We start from the raw sequence: 14,021 nt of genomic DNA, 5'->3' as shown, positions 1-14,021 counted from the left end.
CTTGGAAACCCTATGGGGGTTCTACCCTGTGGGGTGTTCTACTCTGTTCTCGGTCTAACAGCAGCAGGTTTTGTCTTGGTTAGTAGTAATGATGTAGGAGAGTCCTGCTTGCCCAACACCGTCCCCAGCGTTTGGCTTTGGGAAGTTTGTTTGTTTGTTAGCCATTGGTGCGGGAGTGTAGTGGCAGCCGGCTGTAGTTTCCGTTTTGATGACTGATGATTTCGAGCACTTTTTCGTCCTGCTTATTGCCCGTTCACGTGTCTTCGTCAGTGGTGAAATGCCTTGTCAGTCTTTTGCACCCTGCTGCCCCACCCCACCTCCCCTTTTTTAAATAACTGGGTTGTTTTGCTTTTTATAATTGAGTACTGAGAGTTGTTTATATATTCTGGATACAAGTCCTTTGTCAGATATATGTGTTGTAAATATTTTCTCTCAGTTTGTAGTTTGCATGTTCGTTTTCTGAATGCTTTTTCTGCGTCTATTGAGATGGATCATAAGATTTTTCTCCTTTATTTTGTTAATGTGGCAGTTACATCCGTTGTTTTTTTTGGGAGGGAGGAGTCTTAGTTTTTTTAAAAATTTTATTGTGTGTTAGGTGAAAGTTTACAGCACAAATTAGTTTCTCATTCAGAAATTTATACACTAATTGTTTTGTGACATTGGCTGTAATCCCTGCAATGTGTCAGCACTCTCCCCCTTTCCCTTTCCACCGCAGGCTCCCTGTGTCCATTCATCCAGTTTTCCTGTCCCTGTTTTCTCATCTTGGCTTTGGGCAGGTATTACCCATTTAGTTTCTCGTATACTTGATTGAACTAAGAAGCGTGTTCCTCACGTGTTATTATTTTATTGTTGTGTTAGGTGCCATCGAGTCAGTTCCAACTCATAGCGACCCTGTGTACAACAGAACGAAACACTGCCCGGTCCTGCGCCATCCTCACAATCCTTGTTATGGTTGAGCCCGTTGTTATAGCCACTGTGTCAGTCCATCTCGTTGAGGGTCTTCCACTTTTTCTCTGACCCTCTACTTTACCAAGCATGATGTGCTTCTCCAGGGACTGATCCCTCCTGACAAATGCCCAAAGTATGTAAGACGTAGTCTCGCCATCCTTGCTTCTAAGGAGCATTCTGGTTGTACTTCTTCCAAGACTGATTTGTTCATTGTTTTGGCAGTCCATGGTGTATTCAGTATTCTTCGCCAACACCACAGTTCAGAGGCATCAATTCTTTTTTGGTCTTCCTTATTCATCATCCAGCTTTTGCATACATATGATGCGATTAAAAATACCATGGCTTGGGTCAGGCACACCTAAGTCTTTAGGTGACATCTTTGCTTTTCAACACTTCAAAGAGGTCTTTTGCAGCAGATTTGCCCAGTGCAGTGCATCGTTTAATTTGTTGACTGCTGCTTCCATGGGCGTTGATTGTGGATCCAAGTAAAATGAAATCCTTGACAACTTCAATCGTTTCTCTGTTTATCATGATGTTGCTATTGGTCCAGTTGTGAGGATTTTTGTTTTCTTTATGTTGAGGTGTAATCCACACTGAAGGCTGTGGTCTTTGATCTTCATCAGTAAGTCCTCTTCACTTTCAGCAAGCAAGGTTGTGTCATCTGCATAATGCAGGTTGTTAATGAATCTTCTTCCAATCCTGGTGCCCTGTTTTTCTTCATTATAGTTCAGCTTTTTGGATTATTTGATCAGCATACAGATAGAATAAGTACGGTGAAAGGATACAACCCTGAAGCACACCTTTCTTGATTTTAAACTGCGCAGTATCCCCTTGTTCTGTCCGAACAGCTGCCTCTTGGTTTATGTACAGGTGCCTCATGAGCACAATTAAGTTTTCTGGAATTCCCATTCTTTGCAGTGTTATCCATAATTTGTTATGATCTACACAGTCAAATGCCTTTGCATAGTCAATAAAATAGTGGTAAACATCTTTCTGGTATTCTCTGCTTTCAGCCAAGATCCATCTGACATTAGCAATGATATCCCTGGTTCCACATCCTCTTCTGAATCCGGCCTGAATTTCTGGCAATTTCCTGTTGCTATACTGCTACAGCTGCTTTTGAATGAACTTCAGCAAAATTTTACTTGTGCGTGATACTAATGATACTGTTCAATAATTTCCAAATTCGGTTGGATCATCTTTCTTGGGAATAGACATAAATATGGATCTCTTGCAGTCGGTTGGCCAGGTAACTGTCTTCCAGATTTCTTGGCATAGATAAGTGAGCACTTGCAGCGCTGCATCCGTTTGCTGAAACATCTCAATTGGTATTTCATCAATTCCTGGAACCTTGTTTTTTGCCAATACCTTCAGTGCAGCTTAGACCTCTTCCTTCAGTACCATTGGCTACCTCTTGAAATGGTTGAACGTCGACCAGTTCTTTTTGGTATAATGACTCTGTGTATTCCTTCCAACTTCTTTCAATGCTTTCTGCATTGTTTAATATTTTCCCCATCGAATCTTTCACTATTGCAACTCAAGGCTTGAATTTTTTCTTCAGTTCTTTCAGCTTGAGAAATGTTGAGTGTGTTCTTCACTTTTGGTTTTCTGTCTCCAGCTCTTTGCACATGTTTTATAGGCCTCTCTATGGTCGAAAGGTGGACTTGGCAGGAGTGGCTTCAGCAGTGAGTTAGCAGTATGTCTAGGGGCCATAGTCTCGAGGGTTCTTCCCGTCTCTGTCAGACCAGTAAGTCTGGTCTTTTTTTGTGAATTTGAATTTTGTTCTACAGTTTTCTCCTGCTCTGTCCAGGACCCTCTGTCATGATCCCTGTCAGAGCCTTCGGTGGTGGTAGCTGGGCACCATGTAGTTGTTCTGGGCTCAGGCTGGTGGAGACTGTGGTTTATGTGGTCCGTTAGTCCTTTGGGTTACATGCATTGGTATTTGAGTGTCATACTAACTTTGCATTCTTGACATACACCCCAACTTAGTCATGGTGTATTTTGATTTTTCTAAAATGCTGGATTTGATCTGTTAATATTTTTTTAAGGATTTTTTAAAAATCTTTATACATGAGGTATATTGGGTTTTAGTTTTCTTTTCTAATTTTTCTAAATTTAAAAATTTTCTAATCTCATTGTTTTATTTGGATATCAGAGTTAGGTTGGCATCATAAAATGAGCCGAGAAATGTTTAGGATTTAGGGTTTTTTTGGTCGTCTTCATTCATTGACCCTCTTAACGTAAAATACCTCTTTTTAGTCCTAGTAATTCTTCTTTACCCGAAGTGTACTTTGTCTGATACTAATAAAGCCACTCAGGCTTTCTTAAGATAACTGTTGGAACGGTAGACCCATTTGCATTCTTTTTAAAACCTATTTATGCTTTTATATTTGATTTGCATTTCTTATAAACAGTATATATAGTTAGATCTTACTTTAAAAAAAATCCAGTCAGACAGTTTCTGTTTTTAATTGGAGTATTTAGTTCATTTACATTTAATGTAATTATTGATACAGTTGGCTTTGTGATTATGATCTTGCTATTTGTTTTTCTATTTGCCCTATCTGTTCTTTGTTCTTTTTAACTTGTTTCCTGCCTTCTTCTAAACTGAATATTTTTTAGTATTTTATTATCTTTTCTTTGGCTTCTTAGTTATACCTTTTAAATATTTTAATGTCTGCCCTATGGTTTATAATAAGCATCTGTAACTTAGCACAGTCTACCTTCAAATAATATAATCCTTGGCATATAGCATGGGAATGTAACAACAGTATATTTCCATTTTTCCATCTTGTCCTTGGCATTATTGTTGTCATACATTTTACTTCTCCTTATTTTATAAATCCAACAGTCTGTTGCTATTATTTTTACTTTAAATAGTTATCTTTTATAGACATTTAACAGGACCGGGTATTTAGGTAATTAACATTGAATGTGATTATTGATATGCGATTATTCATATGATATTGATATAAATATACCGTCTTACTATTCATTTTCTATTTTTTCCATCTGATCTCTATTCTATTATTTTTTTCCTGCCTTCTTTGGGTTGATTATTTCTTTTGAGTTCTGTTTTATCTCCTTTATTGGCTTATTATCTAAGGACTTTTTGAAAAAAATTATGATTCCTTTTATATAAACAGCCTAGAACAGGCAAATCTGTAGAAGCAGAAAGCGTATTAGTGGGTCCCTGTGGCTGGGAGGAAATGGGGAATAACTGGGATTGATTATGCATTTTCTTTGTGGAATGATAAAAATGTTCTAAAATTGATTGTGATGATGGGTACATAACTCTGAATACACAAAAACCATTGAAGTGCACACTCCAAATAGGTGAACTGTATGGTGTGTCAATTATATCCCAACAAAGCTGTTATTAAAAAAATATAGAAGTAGTGTCAGTTGGTTAAAGAATAAAAATATTTTTATTTTGCTCAGTTTTATAATTTTTGTCATCTCAGCTTTTTTTTAAGAATTATACTTTATTGTGATTTCTTGTTCTCAATAAATATCCATTTTTCACTTCTTTCGAATCATTGTCATCATCACCTTCTTCTTCCACTTCTTCATGAAGAAGCCAAGATAAAGAACTGATGGTATCTTCCTCCATAAGATTAACCAGCTCTTCCATTATTTTGAGGAGCCCTGGTGACGCAGTGGTTAAGAGCTTGGCTGCTAACCAAAAGGTCAGCGGTTGGAATCCACCAGCCGCTCCTTGGAAACCTATGAGGGCAGTTCTACTCTGTCATATAGAGTTGCTATGAGTCTGAGTTGACTTGATGGCAGTGGGTTAGTGTTTTTTTTTGGTTTTCCATCATTTTGAGGGGTAAGGGAGGGCCAATAAAGGAGGGCTGTCATCAGAACTGTCTTCATTTTCATTGCTGCTTGTGTCCTTGAAAGATGATTTTGAACAATCTCGGACTACGCTTGATCCGCAAGATGCTTATCTTCATCTTGCCTTAATTCTTTCTCTGTTCATTTCTTCCCTGTATTCTCTTGCTTCCAATGTTTTCTGAGTTCTTTCCACAGCTGTTCTTTGAATTTGTTCAAACACTGCACAACAAATCAGCGTAAAGCCAGTTTCAAGAAGGTGGAGATCAATCATGTTGCCCTGTGGAGACCCTGGGTTCTGCTTGGCACAACTTGTCTCAACCAATAAATGAGAGACCGAGGTGGGAGAGTAGAAAGGTGCCCTTTTTTTTTTTTTTTTTTTAAATGTTTTATTGTACTTCAGGTGAAGGCTTACAGAACAAATAGTTTCTCATGAAACAGTAGTACACACGTTGTTTTATGACATTGGTTAACAACCCCACAACATATTAACCCTCTAAATTCTCAACCTTTTTTTTTTTGGTGAAAATACACATAGCCAAAGATAAACCGTTTCAAAAATTTCTACATACACAGTTCAGTGACATTGACTACGCTCTTCCAATTGTGCTGTTATTCTCACTTAAGATGAAGGCTTACAGAACAAAATAGTTTCTCATTTAACAGTTACTACAAATGTTGCCCTATGACAATGGTTAACAATCTCACAACACATCAACAATATCCTTACTCAATCTTGTGTTCCCTGTCACCAGCTTCCTTGTCCCCTTCTGCCTTCTGGCCCTTGTCACTGGACTCCTGTACCTCGTTAGTCTCATTTGGTTTTACAGGGCTGTCCACTCCCAGGCTGAACAGTGAACCTCGGAGGTGACTTCACCACTGAGCTAAAAGGGTGTCTGCGGGCCATACTCTCAAGGTTTCTCCAGTCTCCTTTAGGCCAGTAAATCTGGTCTTTTTTTTTTTGTGAGTTAGAATTATGCTCTACATCCTTCTCCAGCTCTGTCCAGAACCCTCTGTTGTGATCCTGGTCAGAGCAGTCAGTGGTGGTAGCCGGGCACCATCTAGCTGTACTAGACTCAGTCCGGTGGAGGCCTTGGTAGCTGTGGACAGTTAGTCCTTCGGACTAATCTTTTCCTTGTATCCTGTTCTCTTCATTCTCCCTTGCTCCCGAAGGGATGAGACCAGTGGAGTATCTTAGATGGCCGGTCACAGGCTTTTAAGACCCCAGACACTACTCAGAAAGGTGCCCTTATTTTGTTGTGCAAGGAAAGGAAACAGCTTGGGCTGCTGCCACCAAGACTGCTCAGCGAGGGTGAGGGTGAAGGTTACTTTTAAGGGGTTTACAAGTAGAAAGTTCATACAAGTTACATCAGCAACATTCTTAATTATACTATGCAGGTGCAGTGGGATTTACGTATAACTTCATGCATTGCGTGTTCAGAAAATGGGGATTAAACTCCACCCAGAGGCCGGGAAGTTACTGTGTATGAGATCTAAAAGGTTATCCTGAATGTCAATATGGAGCCTAAACCAGTTTCTGCCAATTTCCTCTAGTTTGGGGCGGCAGTCAAGGAGAGGGAAACCAGGATTTTTAATGTAAAGCTCTGGGGGGATGGGGGTGGGGGAGTGTGAAGCAAAGGAACCAGGATTTTAGTGTTAAGATACACGGCATGCCAACCAAAGGATCCAGGATTTTAATATAAAGCTACAAGGTGTGCCACCAAGCCGCTTGAGGCAGTGGAATTTTCTGCAGCCTGGGGGCCTCTGTCTTATTCATATCCCTGCTTTCCCACTTCTCCATCATTTCTGACACTAGCCACCCACACGATTCGCTCTCGTTTGCTCTCTCGCTTGCTTGCTCTCTGGCTCTTTTTCTCTGTCCCTAGCCACCTGAGGCTAGGTCAGATCTTACAGCTTAAGAGGACACCATCCTTGGGTTTGTTAATTTACTTTCAGATTGGTGTGATCTGTTTGGGGTTTGATTTTAAGCTTTGTATGGCGGGTCTAGAGCTTTTATGCACTCCTGAACTAGACCAGCCCTGCTCCTAATGCATGACTTTTGTGGGGTCTTCACTGATTGTCAGAGTGTTGACTTAGGTCTGTGTACTCTGGCTTGTTGTAACTGGAACCTCCCCTAGCCCTCTGTGAGATCTAGTAGTTTTTCACTACGCAGTAAGATCTGTGAAAGCTGGAACCGGTGTGAGATGGAAACCTGTCAGAGAAGGATAACTCAAATATTTTCCACTAACAAAGAGCAATAGAGAGGTGGTAAGACTGTGCCTGTCAAAGGCAGAAAACTTGCAAGACCTGGAAAAACAAGGCCGTCCTGTCGAGTTCTGGCTATAGTTTTTTCTTGCCCAGTCTCTTAGATTCTCACTCTGCATATGTGCAGCTTACTATTCTGCCAAATACTCAGTGGGACCCTGATGTATATTTGATGCCCCGGCTCTGATGTTTATCTCTTCAGCTCAGTGTGACTGCAGTTCTGTATTTAGTCTCCCTGTTTTTGCTCCAGGGTCTCCGAGGTCTCCTCCTTTTTACTCCTAGTGCCTCTAGGATGAAAGCAGGGCTGTCATGGGACCCGTTTTGTTTGTTTCTTGTCCTTTGGGGGTCACGGCCATGCACTGCCTGTTGTCCAGTGTCTGAAAATAGCAATTTCATGTATTTTGTCCAGTTTTCTATTTGTTTACAGTAGGAAGGTAGTTGGGTCCCAGTGGCTTTGTCATGCTTGGAAGTGGAAGTAAAGTGATTATTTTAAAGTTGTGTGTCAATGGCTTATATTTCTGCCATTTCCCTTTTCTTGCTGTCCTTTTTGGATTTTTCTTATTTCCCATTTATAGAATAACATTTCTTTTGAAATATTCAGCTTACTCCTAAATCAGAGGAACGAAAAGTTCTTACTGTTAAATTGGATCATTTGCATGGAATTACAGAATATTATCTGCATTTGTCTTTGATATGACAAATTAAAATATTAAAATATATGCATAAGATTAGTTTTCTTCTTAGAATCTTCAAAAGGATTTTATTCTGAGAAGAAAGTAAGTCCTTTTATGACTTCTTGTAATTTTGAGGTTCAAATAATATCGTACCTGTGATCCCTTTGCAGTTGGTTCATTTGCATAGTTGCCTTAATGTCTTGAAAGGAAAGTGTGCCACATCCTACAGGTGAGACCGTTGTGTGGCCATGTCTTTTTTCCTGTATGATTTGAGCTTCTTTACATTGTGTTTTATCTAAGAATTATAATATTTTTCTTTATTGTATGTAATTGTATTTTAGTTATTACTCAAGGTAATTTCACTTTTATTACTTTTTTATTTACACAGTTATGAAAAAAAAATGAGTAGGAACAGGTATTTCCTAAATGCTTCAGGTAGCAAATTACATTTCTAAGTTTAAGGCCATTTGTTATCAAACCTGGTTCATTACTGTGTCTGCTGTCTCCTAATTCAGTTCTGTTTCCATTAGCCTTTCTCACTCTTTCTATTTGTAATTAAAGACAATGATAAATATTCAGTTGATTTCTGTTCTGCATCTAATATTTTAGCAACTTTTTCAATGTCGTAGTTTGTCTGTGATCCAGGAAGAATGCCAAAAACAAAACAATATTGTTGCCTTTCTCTTTCCACTCTGAAGGGGATTTTAGTAACCAATATTTGCTTCCTTCTCCCCTGATGTCTTATCTTCTCTGAGCTCCTTTAAGCTCTTACAGCACTCATTGTGTTTCCATTTATTTTACAATTTTCTATGCCAGTATCTTTCTCATACCACTAATTGTTTTTTATGTGTTTGTTTTATCTCCCTAACTAGATTTTAAGTTATTTGATAAGGACCTTTTTCTAAACTTTGTTTTCCCTATGCTGTCTTTAAATGGCTGTTGTACTTATTCTTTTGAATACTTTTTAGCTATAATTCTCTACCACCTTTTTACTGCTCTTTCTATTCATTTATTCTCAAATCCCTGATGCCATCCACTTCCCTGTCTTGTCTACTGCCATTTATAGTAGGCCCATTCATAATTGGCCTTCATTTGCGATGTACTATGCCATAATTCTGTCCATGACTATTCTGATTTTTTTATCCTCACAACTTGATAACATTACAGTTGAAATGTTTCATCGCACTCAAACAGAGTCAATATCAGATCTTTCCAGTATTAAAATCAGAGCTGCTTATGAACATTTGCCATTTACAGCATTAGGGACTATTAAAAATCATATTTTAAAAGAACACTTGCTACTTTTTGGGGAAATTTCATAATAAACAGGATATATGAAGGTAATTTTCTAAAATATATATATGTAAAGAAAATATATCAAAATATTTCCATATTTTCTGAAATGAACATGTATTTTATCTTTAGAGAAAAAACTTAGCAAATGTTATTTAGAAAATAATCAAAGACAAATTGATTATTTATTTTAGTTGTTGTTGTTGAGAATGTACACAGCAAAACATACACCAACTCAACAGTTTCTCCCTGGACAATTCAGTGACCTTGATGACATTCTTCGGTTGCACAGCCGTTCTCACCCTCCTTTTCGCAGTTGTTGTCCTCCATTAACATTGCCCCAAGGTTCCTATCTAACCTTTCGAGTTGCTGTTGACACTTAGACACTAAGATGGTTCTTAAAAGAGCATAATGCTCAAGGCGTACATTCTTTACTTGTCGAGCTAAAATGTTGTTTGGTTTTGAGAAAGGTAAATTGATTTTTAATGTGAAATTAGATTTAATAAGGTGATAGCATATCAAAGAGTGGCTCTACACCCTGGTTGTCCAGTATAATCAGAATCTATGGGCAGATGACCTGGTTATTGGTATTTTTAATAAAGTTCCCCCAGATGATTTTTGTGCGCAGTTCAAGTTAAGAACCACTGGTTGAGTCTTGGGCAGAGAGTACCTTAATTATTTAAAGTGAAATTGTGTGTGCATATACGTTTAAATTTGGTCACATCCTAAGCATCCTCCCCTCCTACCGAATGACCACCTCTGGTTTCCTTTGGGGTTTAACCCTTGACCTCCGTGGGCAGTTGTGGATTGGCGGTGCCGCCTCACCAAGGATGGTAAACGTGTGCTCTCTGCCTCTGCATGACAGACAGATTCCATCTATATTTTTTTTTGTTTCTGGAAAGAAAGGTGCAGAGTTGATAATAATAAGCTGGATAATGCAGGGAGAAAAAAAGCTTGCTTATGTTTTCTTGCTGACATCCCTCATCCTGAATTGGCTCTGCCAGCCGCCCTCAGCTCTGAAGTCCCGTTGGTTTGCTAGCTGGTAGCAGAAGTGGGGGTGACCAGGCTTCCGGATCTTGTATCCTAACAGTTCATCATGTCATGATTGGTTTCCAGGATGAGCTGATAAAAACCTGTATTTGAAGTTCCCTGGAAAGAAGTCTGCAGACTGATGTTTGGTTTTCCTCACTGACGTTATGAGAAGGGACCTAAATTTTCAAACCGTATCTCATAATTTTTTGGTAGGAAGGAGAAATTTTGTACAGCTTCATTTTTAAATGGCAGCCAGTTGCTTTTCGATGGTGCCGTTGAAATATCTCACATTTTATTTTTTTTGTTGTTGTCATCTTCATTTTGACACTTAGAAGTCTTAAAGAAACGTTTAGTGATATTCTAGTTAAAATGTCAGTCCCATTTTCTTTTCTAAATCTTGGCTATTATAGAGTTGGCAGAGTATTTTAGATTTGAAATATGTTAATAAATTTAGTTATGAGCTAAGGTAGAAGTAGCTAGCTTTGGCTAGAGTGCATGGCATGAAGTAGCCCCTTTATTTTGTTATAATGGAATCTTACTGGATTAGAAAAAGTGTGAAATGAGCTCAAATAGCCTTCATTGTAGTGGGGTTTTCATTATAATAGCCTGATTTATATAGGGTGATTCTATTGCCTAAAGGAAAACTTGAAAATTAAAGTTAATATGACAGGTTGAAACTGAGTAGGTCAGAATTTGATACTGATGGTAATAAACCAGGTTTGTCTTAGGAAAACCCCTTTCGAACCTGAGTTATGCAGCAAACCCTGCGAAAGTGAAACCCGTGTAAAGCAGAGATCTGTCAGAGAGGAAAACGACAGTATTTTCCGCTAATAGAAAAGTGACAAGTTGCACCCTGTCAGAGGCGGAAAACTTGAGAGACCTGGAAAAGCAAGGCAGTCCATCAGGTTCTGCCTCTCACAGGTTTCACCGTATCAATGAGCTCTTCCAACAGTTAACCTTTGATGTAAGTTTACCTGAATCCCTTCTCTTGAGTTTGCATCGCTGTCTTCTGAAACTTCTTGAGTTTGTCGTTTTCTTACGCGGATACTGTAATTACTGCTCAAGGCCTGTTCTCAGCATGGACTCTTAAGCATTCGTGAACTTCTGTCTCGCTACCATTCCTGCGAGAAAGGGGCCACTGATTACAGATGAGCCCACAGACTGGGGAGCTGGCTCTTAACACCTCAGTCTGTTGGTCAGTTCTGGGGAGCTGGAGGCATGCCTAGCCCATGTCCACCACTCTGCTCCAAGGCTGGTCTGGAAAGTGTCCTTACTGTAACATATAGCACCTTATTTTCAGCTTCTGACCCAGGTGTTGTAAACATGCTGTCTTAGTCATCTAGTGCTGCTCTAACAGAAATACCACAAGTGGATAGCTTTAACAAAGCGAAGGGTATTCTCTCACAGTCTAGTAGGCTGCAAGTCCAAATTCAGGGCATCAGCTCCAGGGGAATGCTTTCTTTTCTCTGTCAGCTCTGGAGGAAGGTCCTTGTCATCAGTCTTCCCCAATCAAGGAGCTTCTCAGCGCAGGGACCCGGGTCCAGAGGGTGCACTGTGCTCCCAGAGCTTCTTTCTTGATGGTACGAGGTCCCCTGTTTCTCTGCTGGCTTCTCTCTTTTATATCTCAAAAGAGATTGCCTCAAGACACAATCCAATCTTGTAGATTGAGTCTTGCCTCATCAACGTAACTGCCGCTAATCCCACCTCATCAACGTCACAGAGATAGGATTTCAACATATGGTACAATCACATCAGGTGACAAAATGGTGGACAGTCACACAATACTGGGAATGGTTGACTAGCCAAATTGATACATATTTTTGGGGGATTCCGTTCAATCCGTGACAATGTCTATTTGCTGTCAAATGCTCACTCATAAATAGGTCCTGCCTAACTGCAGATCGACTTATCAGTCTTTCTTGTAAGTTCTTCAGCAGGGCATTCCTGTTTGTGAATTCACAGAGAGCTAAGATATCAGAACTGTGAGTAGAGTAGTTTTATCTAAACCTCGAGGAACAAAATTAACCTCCATGGCGGTTGAGGGGATCTTGAATGAAAAAAAGAATTATGAGTATATTATAAGTATTTGCAAAAGACGTCTCCAGTAGCCAAAACCTACATGTTTTCATAAGTTTTCTCTTAGTTAAGGTAGGGAGCGTCATTCATTTATCACCTTTCTTAATGCTCTCCTGACCCTTGAAACTCCAGCCACACAGACATTCTATCCAAAATAACTTCTTCCCATACCCCCTAAAAGAAAAACCAAAAAAGTCCATTGTGGTGGAGTCAATTCCGACTCATAGCGACCCTATAGGACAGAGTAGAACTGCCCCGTAGGGTCGACAAGAAGCTGCTGGCAGATCCGAACTGCCTGCCTTTTGGTTAGGAGTGCGCTCTTAACCACTGCACCACCAGGGCCCCCCTAAAAGAAAAGCAACCCTAGAATTAGAAATGTTCGTGTCCTCATTTGAAGGTGCCACTCCCTTTTTAAAAATCTTCTCTGACTCGCGGCAAGCAAGATAATAACAACACAAAGCGTCCAACACTGAACTAACCACTTTTAATTAGACAAGTACACAGAGTTCTGAGACCTTTCTCCCCTCCTCCCAGCTGTATCGCACCAGGCAGAACTCTCACCAGGCTAGCATTGCTTGTTTGTGCAAATACCTTTTTGCGAGTGTACGCCTCTGTACATAGGAATTCTAACTGTCAGTACCCCTTACAGCACGGAGTGAATGTAGTCCATCAGGGTTGGTGGAAAACAATTGTTATTGAGCCAGTTTTCTTACCGACTTCAAATTATCATGTGGAAAGTAAGTTGTAGGGTTCTTTGGTTTGAAACACTTGAAATCAGGGTCAGAAAGGAAAGGACAGAGCTAGATAAGCAGTGCTTGCTGTGTGGGAATTGGAGCACTCTTCTCTGGTGAGGTCTGCCTCTGCCAGGCCGGTTTAACTGGCTGTCGTGGCAATGAGAAACGGAAGGAATGGGATTTTGCCACTGATTGGTTAAATCAGGTATTGAAATCTTATTAAATCTCAGAGATCTCTTGTGGCCTCTTGGTGATGCAGTCAACATGGTTGCTGAGCTTTGCTAAGAGGGAGCTTAGTAAAGATGAAAATTAGAAATTTTTTTTTGTTTAACTTCTACAGAGATTGAGCTATATATCTGATTTTGTATTATCTATCACTTAGAGAAATGTAAGACTTATGGACTGTTCTGGGAATCTTTAAAACATTTCTGAGAAGTTTGACTTTATCTGTAGCACAATTATAAACCTAAGTATCAAAATTAGTGCTTGGAAAAAAATTAATTTGTTAGTCTTTGTTGAAGACATATTGAAAATAATTGGGTATTTTTAACTACTGCTGGTACTAATGAATTCTTACATTTAAGGAACCCAGTGACAACGGACCTCTTTTTACTGAACTGAAGTTCTACCAGCGAGCTGCTAAGCCAGAGCAAAGTAAGAACTGCAGCACATGTGTGTTTATACGTCGAAGATGACTGCTGTTTTTATTGTTTAAGCCAAGGCTGGAGCACTGGCTCTTCTGTTACGATTCTGTTATTTTTTTACTTTATAAATAAATTCCATTTAAACGAGATTTCTATGAAAGAATTCTAAACAGTTTTATTATGGAAGGATTTTACCTGTATCGATACAGAGTGAAGTTTATAGACAATACATGATTTAGAAAATATTGTCTAAACTTGAAAATTAACTGTAATTGATGAGTGTGTTTCAAGGATCTCCAAATCTTATTTTTTGTAAACTCTGGAAAATGTAACCTTCTGGGGATGCCACCATTGATGAAATACAGCAGAATGTCAAGATAGAAGGCACCACCTCTTCCAGCTACTCTGCTCCCTTCTGTCCTGCCCTCCCTGCCCTTCCTCCCCTGCCCTCCTGTCCCCTCCCCTGCCCTCTCGTCCCCTCCCCTGCTCTTCTTTACCCTCCTCTCCTCTCCCCTCCCTTC

General features: G+C 39.6%; 1 protein-coding gene across 4 annotated transcripts in view; it reads left to right on the top strand.

Annotated features, from left to right (window-relative positions):
* VRK1 (VRK serine/threonine kinase 1) overlaps nucleotides 1-14,021 on the top strand; it is a 112,124-nt gene that overhangs the window by 55,499 nt on the left and 42,604 nt on the right. For all 4 annotated transcript variants that reach the window (XM_023731800.1, XM_023731799.1, XM_023731798.1 and 1 more), the window contains exon 4: nucleotides 13,441-13,510. In XM_023731800.1, the coding sequence (XP_023587568.1) occupies nucleotides 13,441-13,510 (70 nt within the window). The remainder of the gene's footprint in view (nucleotides 1-13,440; nucleotides 13,511-14,021) is intronic.

The sequence above is a fragment of the Trichechus manatus genome, unplaced genomic scaffold, assembly GCF_000243295.1.
Source record: "Trichechus manatus latirostris isolate Lorelei unplaced genomic scaffold, TriManLat1.0 scaffold00045, whole genome shotgun sequence".
Taxonomy (NCBI): Eukaryota; Metazoa; Chordata; class Mammalia; order Sirenia; family Trichechidae; genus Trichechus; species Trichechus manatus.
The sequence above is the reverse complement of the archived record's forward strand: the minus strand, read 5'-3'. Positions and strand labels throughout refer to the sequence as shown.